Here is a 15,643-nt window from a genome sequence, read left to right as displayed (position 1 = left end):
ATGGGGAATAGCGGCTCCGCAGGAGACAGGGCACAAAATTTAAAAGTTTGACCACTAGGTGGTGTGTACTGGCTCCTCCCCCCATGACCCTCCTCCAAGCCTCAGTTAGGATACTGTGCCCGGACGAGCGTACACAATAAGGAAGGATTTTGAATCCCGGGTAAGACTCATACCAGCCACACCAATCACACCGTACAACTTGTGATCTGAACCCAGTTAGCAGTATGATAACGTAGGAGCCTCTGAAAAGATGGCTCACAACAATAAACAACCAGATTTTTTTGTAACAATAACTATGTACAAGTATTGCAGACAATCCGCACTTGGGATGGGCGCCCAGCATCCACTACGGACTACGAGAAATAGAATTACCGGTGAGTAAAATCTTATTTTCTCTGACGTCCTAGTGGATGCTGGGGACTCCGTCAGGACCATGGGGATTATACCAAAGCTCCCAAACGGGCGGGAGAGTGCGGATGACTCTGCAGCACCGAATGAGAGAACTCCAGGTCCTCCTTAGCCAGGGTATCAAATTTGTAGAATTTTACAAACGTGTTCTCCCCTGACCACGTAGCTGCTCGGCAGAGTTGTAATGCCGAGACCCCTCGGGCAGCCGCCCAAGATGAGCCCACCTTCCTTGTGGAGTGGGCATTGACAGATTTAGGCTGTGGCAGGCCTGCCACAGAATGTGCCAGTTGAATTGTGCTACAAATCCAACGAGCAATCGTCTGCTTAGAAGCAGGAGCACCCAGCTTGTTGGGTGCATACAGTATAAACAGCGAGTCAGATTTTCTGACTGCAGCCGTCCTTGAAATATATATTTTCAATGCTCTGACAACGTCCAGCAACTTGGAATCCTCCAAATCGCTAGTAGCCGCAGGCACCACAATAGGCTGGTTCAGGTGAAACGCTGATACCACCTTAGGCAGAAAATGAGGACGCGTCCTCAATTCTGCCCTGTCCGAATGGAAAATCAGATATGGGCTTTTATACGATAAAGCCGCCAATTCCGACACTCTCCTGGCTGAAGCCAGGGCCAGTAGCATAGTTACTTTCCATGTAAGATATTTCAAATCTACCGATTTGAGTGGCTCAAACCAATGGGATTTGAGAAAATCCAAAACTACATTGAGATCCCACGGTGCCACTGGGGCACAACCGGGGGCTGTATATGTAGTACTCCTTTTACAAAAGTCTGGACTTCAGGAACTGAAGCCAATTCTTTCTGGAAGAAAATCGACAGGGCCGAAATTTGAACCTTAATGGACCCTAATTTGAGGCCCATAGATAATCCTGTTTGCAGGAAATGTAGGAATCGACCCAGTTGAAATTCCTCTGTCGGGGCCTTCCTGGCCTCACACCATGCAACATATTTTCTCCAAATGCGGTGATAATGTTGTGCAGTCACCTCCTTCCTGGCTTTGACCAGGGTAGGGATGACCTCTTCCGGAATGCCCTTTTCCCTTAGGATCCGGCGTTCAACCGCCATGCCGTCAAACGCAGCCGCGGTAAGTCTTGGAATAGACACGGTCTCTGCTGAAGCAGATCCCTTCTTAGAGGTAGAGGCCACGGATCTTCCGTGAGCATCTCCTGAAGTTCCGGGTACCAAGTCCTTCTTGGCCAGTCCGGAGCCACTAGTATCGTTCTTACTCCCCTTTGCCGTATAATTCTCATTACCTTGGGTATGAGAGGCAGAGGAGGGAACACATACACTGACTGGTACACCCATGGTGTTACCAGAGCGTCCACAGCTATTGCCTGAGGGTCTCTTGACCTGGCGCAATACCTGTCCAGTTTTTTGTTGAGGCGGGACGCCATCATGTCCACCATTGGTCTTTCCCAATGGACTACAAATCATGTGGTGAACACTGCTGACAGTGCTATCACATGATTTTCCGCCCAGCGAAGAATCCTTGCAGCTTCTGCCATTGCCCTCCTGCTTCTTGTGCCGCCCTGTCTGTTTACGTGGGCGATTGCCGTGATGTTGTCCGACTGGATCAACACCGGCTGACCCTGAAGCAGAGGTTTTGCCAGGCTTAGAGCATTGTAGATTGCTCTTAGTTCCAGTATATTTATGTGAAGAGACGTTTCCAGGCTTGACCACACGCCCTGGAAGTTTCTTCCTTGTGTGACCGCTCCCCAGCCTCTCAGGCTGGCATCCGTGGTCACTAGGACCCAGTTCTGTATGCCGAATCTGCGGCCCTCTAACAGATGAGCACTCTGCAACCACCATAGCAGAGAGACCCTTGTCCTTGTCGACAATTTTATCCGCTGATGCATCTGCAGATGCAATCCGGACCATTTGTCTAGCAGATCCCACTGAAAAATTCGTGCATGGAATCTGCCGAATGGAATCGCTTCGTAAGAAGCCACCATTTTTCCCAGGACTCTTGTGCATTGATGCACAGGCACTGTCCCTGGTTTTAGGAGGTTCCTGACGAGTTCGGATAACTCCCTGGCTTTCTCCTCCGGAAGAAAAACCTTTTTCTGAACAGTGTCCAGAATCATCCCTAGGAACAGCGGACGTGTCGTCGGGATCAGTTGGGATTTTGGAAAATTCAGAATCCACCCGTGCTGTTGGAGCACTACTTGAGTTAGTGCTACTCCGACCTCCAGCTGTTCTCTGGATCTTGCCCTTATCAGGAGATCGTCCAAGTAAAGGATAATTAATACGCCTTCTCTTCGAAGAAGGATCATCATTTCGGCCATTACCTTGGTAAAGACCCTGGGTGCCGTGGACAATCCAAACGGCAGCGTCTGAAACTGATAATGACAGTTTTGTACCACGAACCTGAGGTACCCTTGGTGTGAAGGGCAAATTGGGACATGAAGGTAAGCATCCTTGATGTCCAAGGACACCATAAAATCCCCTTCTTCCAGATTCGCTATCACTGCTCTGAGTGACTCCATCTTGAAATTGAATCTTTGTATGTACAGGTTCAGAGATTTCAGATTTAGAATAGGTCTTACCGAGCCGTCCGGCTTCGGTACCACAAATAGCGTGGAGTAATACCCCTTTCCCTGTTGTAGAAGGGGTACCTTGATTATCACCTGCTGAGAATACAGCTTGTGAATGGCTTCCAATACCGTCGCCCTGTCTGAGGGAGACGTTGGCAAAGCAGATTTTAGGAACCGGCGAGGGGGAGACTTCTCGAATTCCAACCTGTAACCCTGAGATACTACCTGCAGGATCCAGGGGTCCACCTGCGAGTGAGCCCACTGTGCGCTGAAATTCTTGAGGCGACCCCCCACCGCCCCTGAGTCCGCTTGTAAGGTCCCAGCGTCATGCTGAGGACTTTGCAGAAGCCGGGGAGGACTTCTGCTCCTGGGAAGGGGCTGCTTGCTGCAGTCTCTTACCCTTTCCTTTGCCTCGGGGCAAATATGAATGTCCTTTTGCTCGCTTGTTCTTATAGGAACGAAAGGACTGCGGCTGAAAAGACTGCGTCTTTTTCTGCTGGGAGGGGACTTGAGGTAAAAAGGTGGACTTCCCGGCTGTTGCCGTGGCTACCAAATCCGATAGACCGACCCCAAATAATTCCTCCCCTTTATACGGCAATACTTCCATATGCCGTTTGGAATCCGCATCGCCTGACCACTGTCGTGTCCATAGACTTCTTCTGGCAGATATGGACATCGCACTTACTCTTGATGCAAGAGTGCAGATATCCCTCTGTGCATCTCACATATAAAGGAATGCATCCTTTAATTGCTCTATAGTCAATAAAATACTGTCCCTATCCAGGGTATCAATATTTTCAGTCAGGGAATCCGACCAAGCCACCCCAGCACTGCACATCCAGGCTGAGGCGATTGCTGGTCGCAGTATAACACCAGTATGTGTGTATATACTTTTTAGAGTATTTTCCAGCCTCCTATCAGCTGGATCCTTGAGGGCGGCCGTATCAGGAGACGGTAACGCCACTTGTTTGGTAACCCACGCTTCATCACACACGTCATTCAATTCCTCTGATTCAGGAAAAACTACAGGTAGTTTTTTCAGACCCCACATAATACCCCTTTTTGTGGTACTTGCAGTATCAGAGATATGCAAAGCCTCCTTCATTGCCGTGATCATATAACGTGTGGCCCTACTGGAAAATACGTTCGTTTCTTCACCGTCGACACTAGATTCGGTGTCCGTGTCTGGGTCGACCGACTGAGGCAAAGGGCGTTTTACAGCCCCTGACAGTGTTTGAGACGCCTGTACAGGTACTAACTGGTTTGCCGGTCGTCTCATGTCGTCAACCGACTTTTGCAGCGTGCTGACATTATCACGTAATTCCATAAACAAAGCCATCCATTCCGGTGTCGACTCCCTAGGGGGTGACATCACCATTACCGGCAATTGCTCCGCCTCCACACCAACATCGTCCTCATACATGTCGACACACACGTACCGACACACAGCAGACACACAGGGAATGCTCTGATAGAAGACAGGACCCCACTAGCCCTTTGGGGAGACAGAGGGAGAGTTTGCCAGCACACACCAAAGCGCTATAATTATATAGGAACAACCTTATATAAGTGTTGTTTCCTTATAGCTGCTTAAATATATATATAATATCGCCAAAAAATGCCCCCCCCTCTCTGTTTTTTACCCTGTTTCTGTAGTGCAGTGCAGGGGAGAGCCTGGGAGCCTTCCTAGCAGCGGAGCTGTGTAGGAAAATGGCGCTGTGTGCTGAGGAGATAGGCCCCGCCCCCTATTCCGGCGGGCTCTTCTCCCGGTTTTTCTGAGACCTGGCAGGGGTGAAATACATCCATATAGCCTCATGGACTATATGTGATGTATTCTTTTTAGCCAGAAAGGTATTAACATTGCTGCCCAGGGCGCCCCCCCCAGCGCCCTGCACCCTCAGTGACCGCCGGTGTGAAGTGTGCCTGAGCGCAATGGCGCACAGCTGCAGTGCTGTGCGCTACCTCATGAAGACTGAAAAGCCTTCAGCCGCCGGTTTCTGGACCTCTTCTTACTTCGGCATCTGCAAGGGGGTCGGCGGCGCGGCTCCGGTGACCCATCCAGGCTGTACCTGTGATCGTCCCTCTGGAGCTAGTGTCCAGTAGCCTAAGAAGCAAATCCATCCTGCACGCAGGTGAGTTCACTTCTTCTCCCCTAGGTCCCTCGTTGCAGTGAGCCTGTTGCCAGCAGGACTCACTGAAAATAATAAAACTATCAAAACTTTTACTCTAAGCAGCTCTTTATGAGAGCCACCTAGATTGCACCCTGCTCGGACGGGCACAAAAACCTAACTGAGGCTTGGAGGAGGGTCATGGGGGGAGGAGCCAGTACACACCACCTAGTGGTCAAACTTTTAAATTTTGTGCCCTGTCTCCTGCGGAGCCGCTATTCCCCATGGTCCTGACGGAGTCCCCAGCATCCACTAGGACGTCAGAGAAATATATTTATCTAAAACCACATTATTAGTATTAACATTTATAAAAGAAATACACAACTTCTGCGACTACACCTCTAGTTTCCTATTGTCCTATTTACAGGAGACGTCAATTTGATAGTTTGCAGTTATCGTGCTCACATTCAACATATAGCAAATTTGAGGAGCTTTATGTTCTCTTGCCCGGAAATTCCCAGTTATTGCTGATAACAAACACTCCTTTAAGCTGACAATGCAGGAAGGGAGCCCCGTCCATGCCTCTCCAAACTCAACAGAATAATTTCTACTGAGCTCCATGGGTTAAGCTTTCATAGAATCCCCTGTTGAAAAGTCCCAGTGCTGTTGGCGCACAGTGGCTCAATGCTTCTGCTAACTGGGAGGGTTGTTCAAGGAGGAAATCTTTGCTATTGTTTACAATTCAGTTTTTCTCCAAATTCACATGGGAAGGGCCCTCTATCTTCTGTCATGTCTGTTCTGCGTGTTTCTTCCTGTCTTATGTAGAACTGTTTCTGTATTCTATGTGATTTATTCTGCTACTGCATCCTTGCATTTATTATTCTGCTTAATTGTCCAGTTATGTCCTCATACATCTTTGCTGCAGTCACACCAATCAGCTCCTCTTTGTAAGCCAGGGCGCGTGAGTATCTTCTAGCGTCAAGTGTGTTTATTTGCTAAAAAAAATGCATCTTAGTTGCAACAAAATGCGGCTAGGGTGCACATGAAGCCCACTGTATATCTGTGTGCGACTGAGTCTCAATCTATATACAACATACTACAATGTAGCAACGGCAGCTTTTTTCCAATACGTACAAGTTCTGTTCTGGGTGTATACAGACTTGGTCACACACAATATACAAATGTCATATAATTAATCAGCACAGTCTCCATGTACGTCCTAGTCACATTGCGACTAAAATGCATTTTTCAGCAAAAAAAAGATGCCCGACATTAGCACCCTGCCCATTTTTTAAATTTGAAAAAGCACCCTGCCCTTTTTTAGTGCACCCTGCAGGACCATAAATCACTCCCTTCTAAACAGAATGCAACAATCAGAGTGCATGTTACAATGTTGTCGTCTACTCCTTGCCCATCTCTGAAATTGGAAACAATTTCTATCCTTAGCCAACTGGATGGCAGAGGAGGCACTGTAAATAACACAGCACTCTGATAAAGAGGGAAAGAACAGGGTAAGCAGTGAGCATGTACTGCTTAGAGTATTTCCCTAGTAGAACAGACTTATTTATTTTCTATATATTTTAACCCATTGTTTAACTTTTCTGTTTTATAACAGATACGGATTATAACTACTTCAGCACTGGAAAAGACATTTATAATTATCTACTCATGTATATGCTACAGCCAATCTTTCAAGAAGACTGGACATATACAGTATGTTTCTCAGTACAGATGTTAGGTGTCTTATATGTATGCGTGGGTATATGATTTACTAAGGGCAAAATGTATGTTCAAAAAATATAAACATATGCGCTATGCTTTGAGCGCAAAGTGTCACATCAAAAATGTGCCCTTCAAAATAAAAATGTGCCCTCTTCAATGCTCAGCACCCTGCCCTAAAAAAATCCTAGAGTGAACACTAGAACCTGATGGCTCACTCACGCCAGGGTATGTCGTCTGCATAGTGTATTGAGGATAGATGCACAGTATGAGGATGCATCTGTATGCTTACTGTTTTCACGAATGCCTTTGCTTCTGTGATTTATTTTACTCTCAACTTGTAGCTGTTCATAGAATAACTTTGTATTGTATATTTAGTTTTACTTTTTAATTTGTAAATGTGTAAATCGCTCTATGTATGGTGCTGCGGACACTTTGTGGTTTCTTATAAATAAAAGCTCAATAATATTTATAACAGCAGCAACAACAGACAAAATCAGTGATCCATGTATTAGTTGTTAGTAAATGTATCTTATTTTCTAAAAACAAATGCTAGTCCTAACTAGGATTCACAATGTGGCTGAATATATTAATTTATTACATTTCAGGAAAACTGCTAACAATATAGACAGACTGGTTAGATAAGGGCATGTAAAAAAAAAAAAAAAACAGCCAGAACCGGTCTCCCTGGAAAAATATAGGGAGACAGTAAAGCTGTACATAACAACGTACTTTGAGATTTGTTTCCCCATCCAGACTTGCGGTAGTCACATGACATGAGCCATTCACTCTGTCTGACGAGAGAAGCACCAGATCGGCAGGGAAAGTCTCATCCTTGGCTACTCTGACAATATCACCTACCTAAAAACAATTAGAAAACAAGAAGTAGAAAATAAACCCAAGCGTTGTCAAGTGCATGGAATATACTGGCACTAATTGTGTTCATAATCACATCTGTTTCTTTCTGTGGCTCAAAATACAGTATAAAAAAGTGATTTTGTTCTTTTATTTTAAATAGTATACATACCCTGATATTTTTCGATCTAGTCTTAACAAGGCCTCCACTTCTGACCACATAAACTGGAGCTCCATTGACTTCATTGTCTGCTTTGTGACGCAGCCAATCTTCATAGCCCTGCAAACACAGCAGTAGATTAAGCAATGAAGGAATCTTTTTGCATCTAACACTGTGGTCTTGTGTGGTTTCAGAGATCAACTATGCAGGAAGTCAAGAACACGGCAAGATGAATCCTCGTGTGAGAAGACATTGTGAACTACTACTACAGGTTGAGTATCCCTTATCCAAAATGCTTGGGACCAGAGGTATTTTGAATATGGGATTTTTCCGTATTTTGGAATAATTGCATACCATAATGAGATATCATGGTGATGGGACCTAAATCTAAGCACAGAATGTATTTATGTTACATATACACCTTATACACACAGCCTGAAGGTCATTTTAGCCAATATTTTTAATAACTTTGTGCATTAAACAAAGTGTGTGTACATTCACACAACTCATTTATGTTTCATATGCACATTATACACACAGCCTGAAGGTCATTTAATACAATATTTTTAATAACTGTGTGTATTAAACAAAGTTTGTGTACATTGAGCCATCAGAAAACAAAGGTTTCACTATCTCACTCTCACTCAAAAAAGTCCGTATTTCGGAATATTCCGTATTTCGGAATATTTGGATATGGGATACTCAACCTGTACTACAGTAGTTCAGAAAATGCAGTTTCAATTACTTAATAAACAAATATTTTAACTTTTTTATTCTAAAAAGCAGTTTTTTTTCTAAATGAACATAAAAATCAGGAGTGGTTGCACAGTACATCCTAATATATATTGTATACAAGATTTTGGGGTCTATTCATGCAGCAGTGAAAAGCCCTGTTTTGCGTTAAACAAGGCTTTTCTCTGCCTACTACAATTCACAGAGCCGGTTACCGTGCAGAAGTCTCTGACTTCTCCAGTGGTACCCCCGCTCTGTGCCAGAATCGCATCACCATACCTTTGTATGGTGAGTGCGATTCATGAAGGTGCGGAAAGCTCTGTGTTCCGCTTCTCCATGGAGTTCAGGTTCGCCATCTGAGGACGGCGTAACCTGAACTGTAGTGCGGAGACATCAGGGAAGCTCAATGCTTCCCTGATTGCTGCTCGGCACCTCGCGCTGGCTCCGCCCCCCGACCTCCCAGCAACCACTGCGGCCTGCCGGGAGGTCACCAACCTACGCATGCGCAAAGGGACCCGCCGCTGGACTCTGCGCATCGCAGGGAGGGACTGCTGGAGAAGACCTCACCGCAGGAGTCCCAGACACCGCAGCCCATCGTCGGAAGGGTGAGTATACATGAATTTCTACTTATTACAGCTATACATCGCATCGAAGAGATGCGATGTATAGTGATCAGAAACAATTCTGTTTTCGTTTTCTGTATGAATAGACCCCATTATGTTGTTCATAATAAATTATTTGATACTACTGTATGTTTGGAAAATTGTTATCTCCATATATTCTATTTAGTGATATGCTAACAGGAATACATTCTGTAAGCATATAACTAAGGGGAGTGTTATCCCCGAGATTATTCTCAGCACATCAATGTCTTGTGCACATTCAGATTTATTTGTTGGTAGGTTTACTATAAGGTTACACTGACTTTTTCTTATCATTTTCATGTATGAGCAAAAAGTGAAATAAGCAACTTTTAAAACGGAAGTGTTACTTTTATTAATACCCTTTCTTCATTACAGTATTAGATATTGCCCAGCTTCCAGTCCATGTTTCTATTTATCCTTAATCCAGGCAGTCAGGTAATTTATAAACGCCTTTACAAAGCCTACGTTACTGCCGTACAGTAACATAAAACGATTTAGTGAGAATGTTAAAGAACTTGGAAGATACAGTATGAAACAGTAAAAGATTTATAGATAAAACCTATTTTGAGGATAGAAATAGATTTACCTGTTTGATAGCTGTTACAGTAATAACAAAAAATAACGGAAGTCCGCTTGTTACAGGACTTGTTGGAGTATCGATCATAAGCTGAAAAAATACAAACAAAACATGGGTTTAACCGCACAGGGTCCCTTGATCTACCCACATAAAGCCACACTGTCTTCCTTATGTTAATGTTTTGAGCACAACAATGTGTATAAAGATAGAATAAATAAAAATGAATAAAACGAGTTTTATGGTAAGAACTTACCTTTTTTAAATCTCTCTCTGCGAGGTACACTGGGCTCCACAAGTCTGGACAATGGGGTGTAGAGTAGGATCTTGATCCGAGGCACCAACAGACTCAAAGCTTTGACTGTTCACAGAATGCACAGCGACGCCTCCTATATCACCCCGCCTCCCAGCACAGGAGCTCAGTTTTAGTTAACCAGCCCAATGCAGTAGCAGGAAAAGAGACGACAACGGTTAGCAGCCACATACACCACACTCTCACGACAAGAGAAGTGTCAGCGGCTAATGCCATACCAACCCAAAGAAGCTAAGTGCGTCAGGGTGGGCGCCTTGTGGAGCCCAGTGTACCTCGCAGAAAGAGATTTAACAAAGGTAAGTTCTTACCATAAAACTCGTTTTCTGCTGCAGGGTACACTGGGCTCCACAAGTCTGGACAATGGGGATGTCCTAAAGCAGTTCCTTATGGGAGGGGACACACTGTAGCGGACACAAGAACCCGGCGTCCAAAGGAAGCATCCTGGGAAGCGGCAGTATCGAAGACATAGAACCTTATGAACGTGTTCACGGAAGACCACGTAGCCGCCTTGCACAATTGTTCAAGGGTCGCACCACGTTGGGCCGCCCAAGAAGGTCCAACAGACCGAGTAGAATGGGCCGTAATGTGATCAGGAGCAGAGAGACCAGCCTTCACATAAGCATGTGCAATCACCATTCTAATCCATCTGGCCAGGGTCTGCTTGTGAGCAGGCCAGCCACGTTTGTAAAAATCCAAACAAAACAAACAGAGAATCAGATTTTCGGATAGAAGCAGTGCTCTTCACATAGATACGGAGAGCCCGTACCACATCCAAAGACCGCTCTTTGGGAGACAAATCAGGAGAGACAAGGGCCGGAACCACAATCTCCTGATTAAGGTGGAACGAAGAAACCACCTTAGGCAAATATCCGGGACGAGTCCTAAGAACCGCCCGGTCACGGTGAAAAATCAGATATGGGGAACTACAAGACAAGGCACCCAGATCCGACACTCTTCTAGCAGAGGCAATAGCCAGCAAGAACACCACCTTAAAGGAAAGCCACTTAAGGTCAGCTGAACCCAGGGGTTCAAATGGAGGTTCCTGCAACGCCTCCAAAACCACCGACAAGTCCCAAGGAGCCACAGGTGGGACATAGGGAAGTTGGATACGCAACACACTCTGAGTGAAAGTATGAACATCAGGCAAAGTCGCAATCTTTCTCTGAAATCACACCGACAAGGCAGAAATATGAACCTTGAGGGAGGCCAGATGCAGGCCTAAGTCCAGGCCCTGCTGGAGAAAAGCCAAAAGCTTGGCTGTACTAAACTTGGAAGCGTCATAATTATTAGATGCGCACCAAACAAAGTAGGAATGCCAGACCCTATGGTAAATCCGAGCAGAGGCCGGTTTCCGTGCCTGCAACATAGTTCTAATGACCTCTTCAGAAAAACCCTTAGCCCTCAAGATGGAATCTTCAAGAGCCACGCCGTCAAAGACAGCCGGGCTAGGTCCTGGTAGACACAGGGGCCCTGAACGAGGAGGTCTGGGCGTTGTGGAAGTAGACTTGGACGCTCTGACAACAGGCCCTGCAGGTCTGAGAACCAGTGCCGTCTGGACCACGCCGGAGCTATGAGAAGCAGATTTCCTTTTTCTTGCTTGAACTTCCGAATTACCCTGGGCAGGAGTGACACCGAAGCGAACACGTACGGCAGCCGAAACATCCACGGCACCGCCAGCGCATCCACGAATGCTGCTTGAGGATCCCTTGTCCTTGCTCCGAAGACCGGAACCTTGTGATTGTGTCGAGACGCCATCAGATCCACATCTGGAAGACCCCACCTTTCCACGAGGAGTTGAAACACTACTGGATGGAAGCTCCAATCGCCGGCATGCAAGTCCTGACGACTGAGAAAGTCCGCTTCCCAATTCAGGACTCCCGGAATGAATATTGCCGATATTGCCGATAGATGGCGTTCTGCCCAACGTAGAATCCGTGAGACTTCCTTCATAGCCAAACGGCTTCGAGTGCCGCCTTGCTGATTTATGTAAGCCACTGTGGTGGCGTTGTCCGACTGTACTTGAACAGGACGGTTCTGAATCAAATGCTGGGCTAGGTGCAACTCATTGAAGACCGCCCGCAATTCCAGAATGTTGATCGAGAGGAGAGATTCCTCCTTGGTCCACCGACCCTGCAAGCAGTGCTGCTCCAGCACCGCGCTCCAACCTCTTAGACTGGCATCTGTCGTCAACAGGACCCAGTTGGATATCCAGAAAGGACGGCCCCTGCACAATTGTTGGTCCTGGAGCCACCAGAGCAGTGACAGACGGACCTCCGGAGTCACAGAGATCATATGAGACCTGATCCGGTGAGGCAGGCCGTCCCACTTTGCTAAAATCAGCATCTGGAGGGGGCGAGAATGGAATTGAGCATACTCCACCATGTCGAATGCTGACACCATGAGGCCCAGCACCTGCATTGCCGAATGTATCGACACTTGTGGACGAGAAAGGAAGCAACGAATCCTGTCCTGAAGCTTCAGGACTTTCTCCTGAGACAAGAACAACCGCTGGTTGTGAGTGTCCAACAGCGCTCCCAGGTGCACCATGCTCTGAGCAGGGACCAGGGAGGATTTCTTCCAGTTGATGAGCCACCCGTGGGCTTGTAGAAACCGGACCGTCATATCCAGATGACGCAGGAGAAGATCTGGGGAATTTGCCAGGATCAACAAGTCGTCCAGATACGGCAGTATCCTGACCCCTTGACGGCGGAGTACCACCGTCATCACTGCCATAACTTTGGTGAAGACTCGCGGAGCCGTTGTTAAACCAAAAGGTAACGCCCGAAACTGGTAATGGAGGTTGCCAATAGCAAACTTCAGGTATTGTTGATGTGACACTGCTATAGGAATATGCAGGTAAGCATCCTGTATGTCCAGGAAGACCATGTAGTCCCCAGGTTCCAAGGCCAGAACTATAGAGCAAAGGGTTTCCATACGGAACTTGGAAACCTTCACAAACCTGTTCAGTGCCTTGAGGTTGAGAATGGGCCAGGAGGACCCATTCGGTTTCGGGACTAGAAACTGCGGAGAATAGTACCCCCGGCCCCTCTGAGCCAGAGGCACCTGTACTACGACTCCTATTTCCAGGAGGGTCTGTACCACCGAATGCAGAGTGTTTGCCTTTGTCTGGTCCGACGGGATGTCTGTCTGGCAAAATCGATGAGGGGGTCGGTTTTTGAAGGCTATGGCGTAACCTCGAGTGACGACTTCCCGTACCCAGGCATCTGAAGTGGTCTTCAACCATTCCTGGGTATGCCCTAGAAGCCGGCTCCCCACCCTGGGATCCCCCAGGGGGAGGCCCGCCCCGTCATGCGGCAGGCTTATCGGTCTTGGCAGCTGGCTGACGGGCAGCCCAGGCTCTTTTGGGCTTCGGCTTATCAGGTTTGGAAGTGCGGTCCTGCTTATGGTACGCCTGACCTTTTGCTTTACCTGAAGGACGAAAAGGGCGAAAGGACGTGCCTTTGGCCTTCGACACAGAAGGAGCTGTATTAGGCAGTAGCCAAGTCAGCCACTATCTTATTTAAGTCCTCCCCAAACAGAAAATCTCCCTTGAAAGGGAGTACCTCCAGGGTTTTTCTAGAGTCCAGATACACAGACCAGGATCTCAGCCACAATATCCTGCGAGCCAGGACCGACGTAGTAGAGGCCTTGGCTGCAGGGATACCGGCATCAGAAGCCGCCTCTTTAATATATCGAGAAGCTGTGACAATATATGACAAGCATTGTCTAGCCCATGTAGCTGCAACAGTAGGCCTGTGAGGGTGTAAATCGCTTTCAGACAACCCTCGATACGTTTATCGGTAGGCACTTTTAAAGATGTGACGGTAGTGACAGGTAGAGCTGAGGAAACCACCATCCTAGCCACATGTGAGTCTACTGGAGGAGGCGTTTCCCAATTCTTAAGACAGCTCTGGCGCGAGGAGATAGAGAGCCAGCATCTTCTTTTGAGGCACAAACTTCGTACCCGGGCTATCCCAGGGCTCCTGACGTATATCCACTAGGTGATCAAAGTGAGGTAAAACCTGTTTAACCACCTTCTGACGCTTGAACCTATCTGGTTTCTTAGGAGGAACGGATGGCTCGGGATCATCTGTAATCTGCAGAATTAACTTAATAGCCTCCAAAAGATCAGGAACATCCACATGTGAACTACCCTCCCCATCAGCCGTATCTGAGTCAGAACCTGTGGGGTCAGTGTATGTGCTGCCTTCATCAGACGAGGTGTCAGTGACAGCAGTGGATTGTGAGGAGACAAGCGCTCGCTTAGAGGACCTCTTGGACTTAGGCGAGCGTTGGTCAGACTTTTTAGTAGTCAGGGACTGGTTCAACTTCTTTAATTAAGCAGATAAATCGGCCCACGGCGGGTTAGCTGCAGGGACCACATACGGTTGTACCGGCATTGGGGGTCCCATAGGGGGTGTTAGTTTGTGAACTAGCGTATGCAGAAGCGTGGAAAAAGCGGCCCACGGAGGGTCAGAATGTGCCTCCGTTGCCACAGTCCCACTGGGGGTCAAAGAGCCCCCAGAACCAGAGCCCACAGCTGCTATATTCTCCTCATATGGGTCTGTGGCTGCAGCAACCCCAGCAGTGTGCTCAGCCCAAGAACCGTTACCCTCAGAAGCAGACATGATATAACTTGCAGTATGAGGTAACAGTACAATTATTAGCAGCACTATGGGGTATATGCAATTGCGGTCGAATTCCCGAAAATGTCGGAAAACGGGACATTTTCGCCAAAAATAAATAAATTCGACAATGCAATTCAGTACTTTCTGTCAAAAAAACGGACTTTCAAAATTCGACTTTTTGAAATTCGACAATTTGTCAAATTCAACATTTCTGCAATGGTACAAATGCGGCAATTCGACCAAAGTATATTCAATTGAAGTTTGGAAATTCGACAACAGTGCTTTAAGACAGTAAATTCGTCATTTTCAATCCGCCACACTTTGGTGGCGGAATCTAATAAAAAAAATTTAAAACATGTTTTTTTGGGTGTTTTTTTTATTGGTAATAGCATATCTATTTATATTAGAAGGGATTAGGTACTTGGTTTGTCTTTTTTGGAGGCACAAGTATTATTTATATATTTTTTAAAATATTATTATTATTATTTTTTTAAATGGAATGGTAAAAATCTGAAAAAAAATTGCGTGGGGTCCCCCCTCCTAAGCATAACCAGCCTCGGGCTCTTCGAGCCGGTCCTGGTTCTAAAAATCCGGGGGGAAAAATGACAGGGGATCCCCCGTATTTTTAAAACCAGCACTGGGCTCTGCGCCTGGTGCAAAAAATACGGGGGACAAAAAGAGTAGGGGTCCCCCGTATTTTTTACACCAGCATCAGGCTCCACTAGCTGGACAGATAATGCCACAGCCGGGGGTCACTTTTATACAGCGCCCTGCGGCCGTGGCATTAAATATCCAACTAGTCACCCCTGGCCGGGGTACCCCTTCAATCAAGGGGTCCCCCCCGCAGCCACCCAAGGGCCAGGGGTGAAGCCCGAGCCTGTCCCCACCATCCAAGGGCTGCGGATGGGGGGCTGATAGCCTTGAGAAAATTGAAAGAATATTGTTTTTTCCA

The 15,643-nt window shown here is 46.8% G+C and overlaps 1 protein-coding gene across 6 annotated transcripts in view; it reads right to left on the bottom strand.

Annotated features, from left to right (window-relative positions):
* ATP11B (ATPase phospholipid transporting 11B (putative)) overlaps positions 1-15,643 on the bottom strand; it is a 264,318-nt gene that overhangs the window by 124,246 nt on the left and 124,429 nt on the right. For all 6 annotated transcript variants that reach the window (XM_063916334.1, XM_063916335.1, XM_063916336.1 and 3 more), the window contains exons 4-6: positions 9,763-9,843; positions 7,813-7,920; positions 7,518-7,646 (exon numbers count right to left, since the gene is read on the bottom strand). In XM_063916334.1, coding sequence (XP_063772404.1) covers positions 7,518-7,646; positions 7,813-7,920; positions 9,763-9,843 — 318 coding nt within the window. The remainder of the gene's footprint in view (positions 1-7,517; positions 7,647-7,812; positions 7,921-9,762; positions 9,844-15,643) is intronic.

Source organism: Pseudophryne corroboree, chromosome 4, assembly GCF_028390025.1.
Source record: "Pseudophryne corroboree isolate aPseCor3 chromosome 4, aPseCor3.hap2, whole genome shotgun sequence".
In the NCBI taxonomy this organism is placed as follows: domain Eukaryota; kingdom Metazoa; phylum Chordata; class Amphibia; order Anura; family Myobatrachidae; genus Pseudophryne; species Pseudophryne corroboree.
The sequence above is the reverse complement of the archived record's forward strand: the minus strand, read 5'-3'. Positions and strand labels throughout refer to the sequence as shown.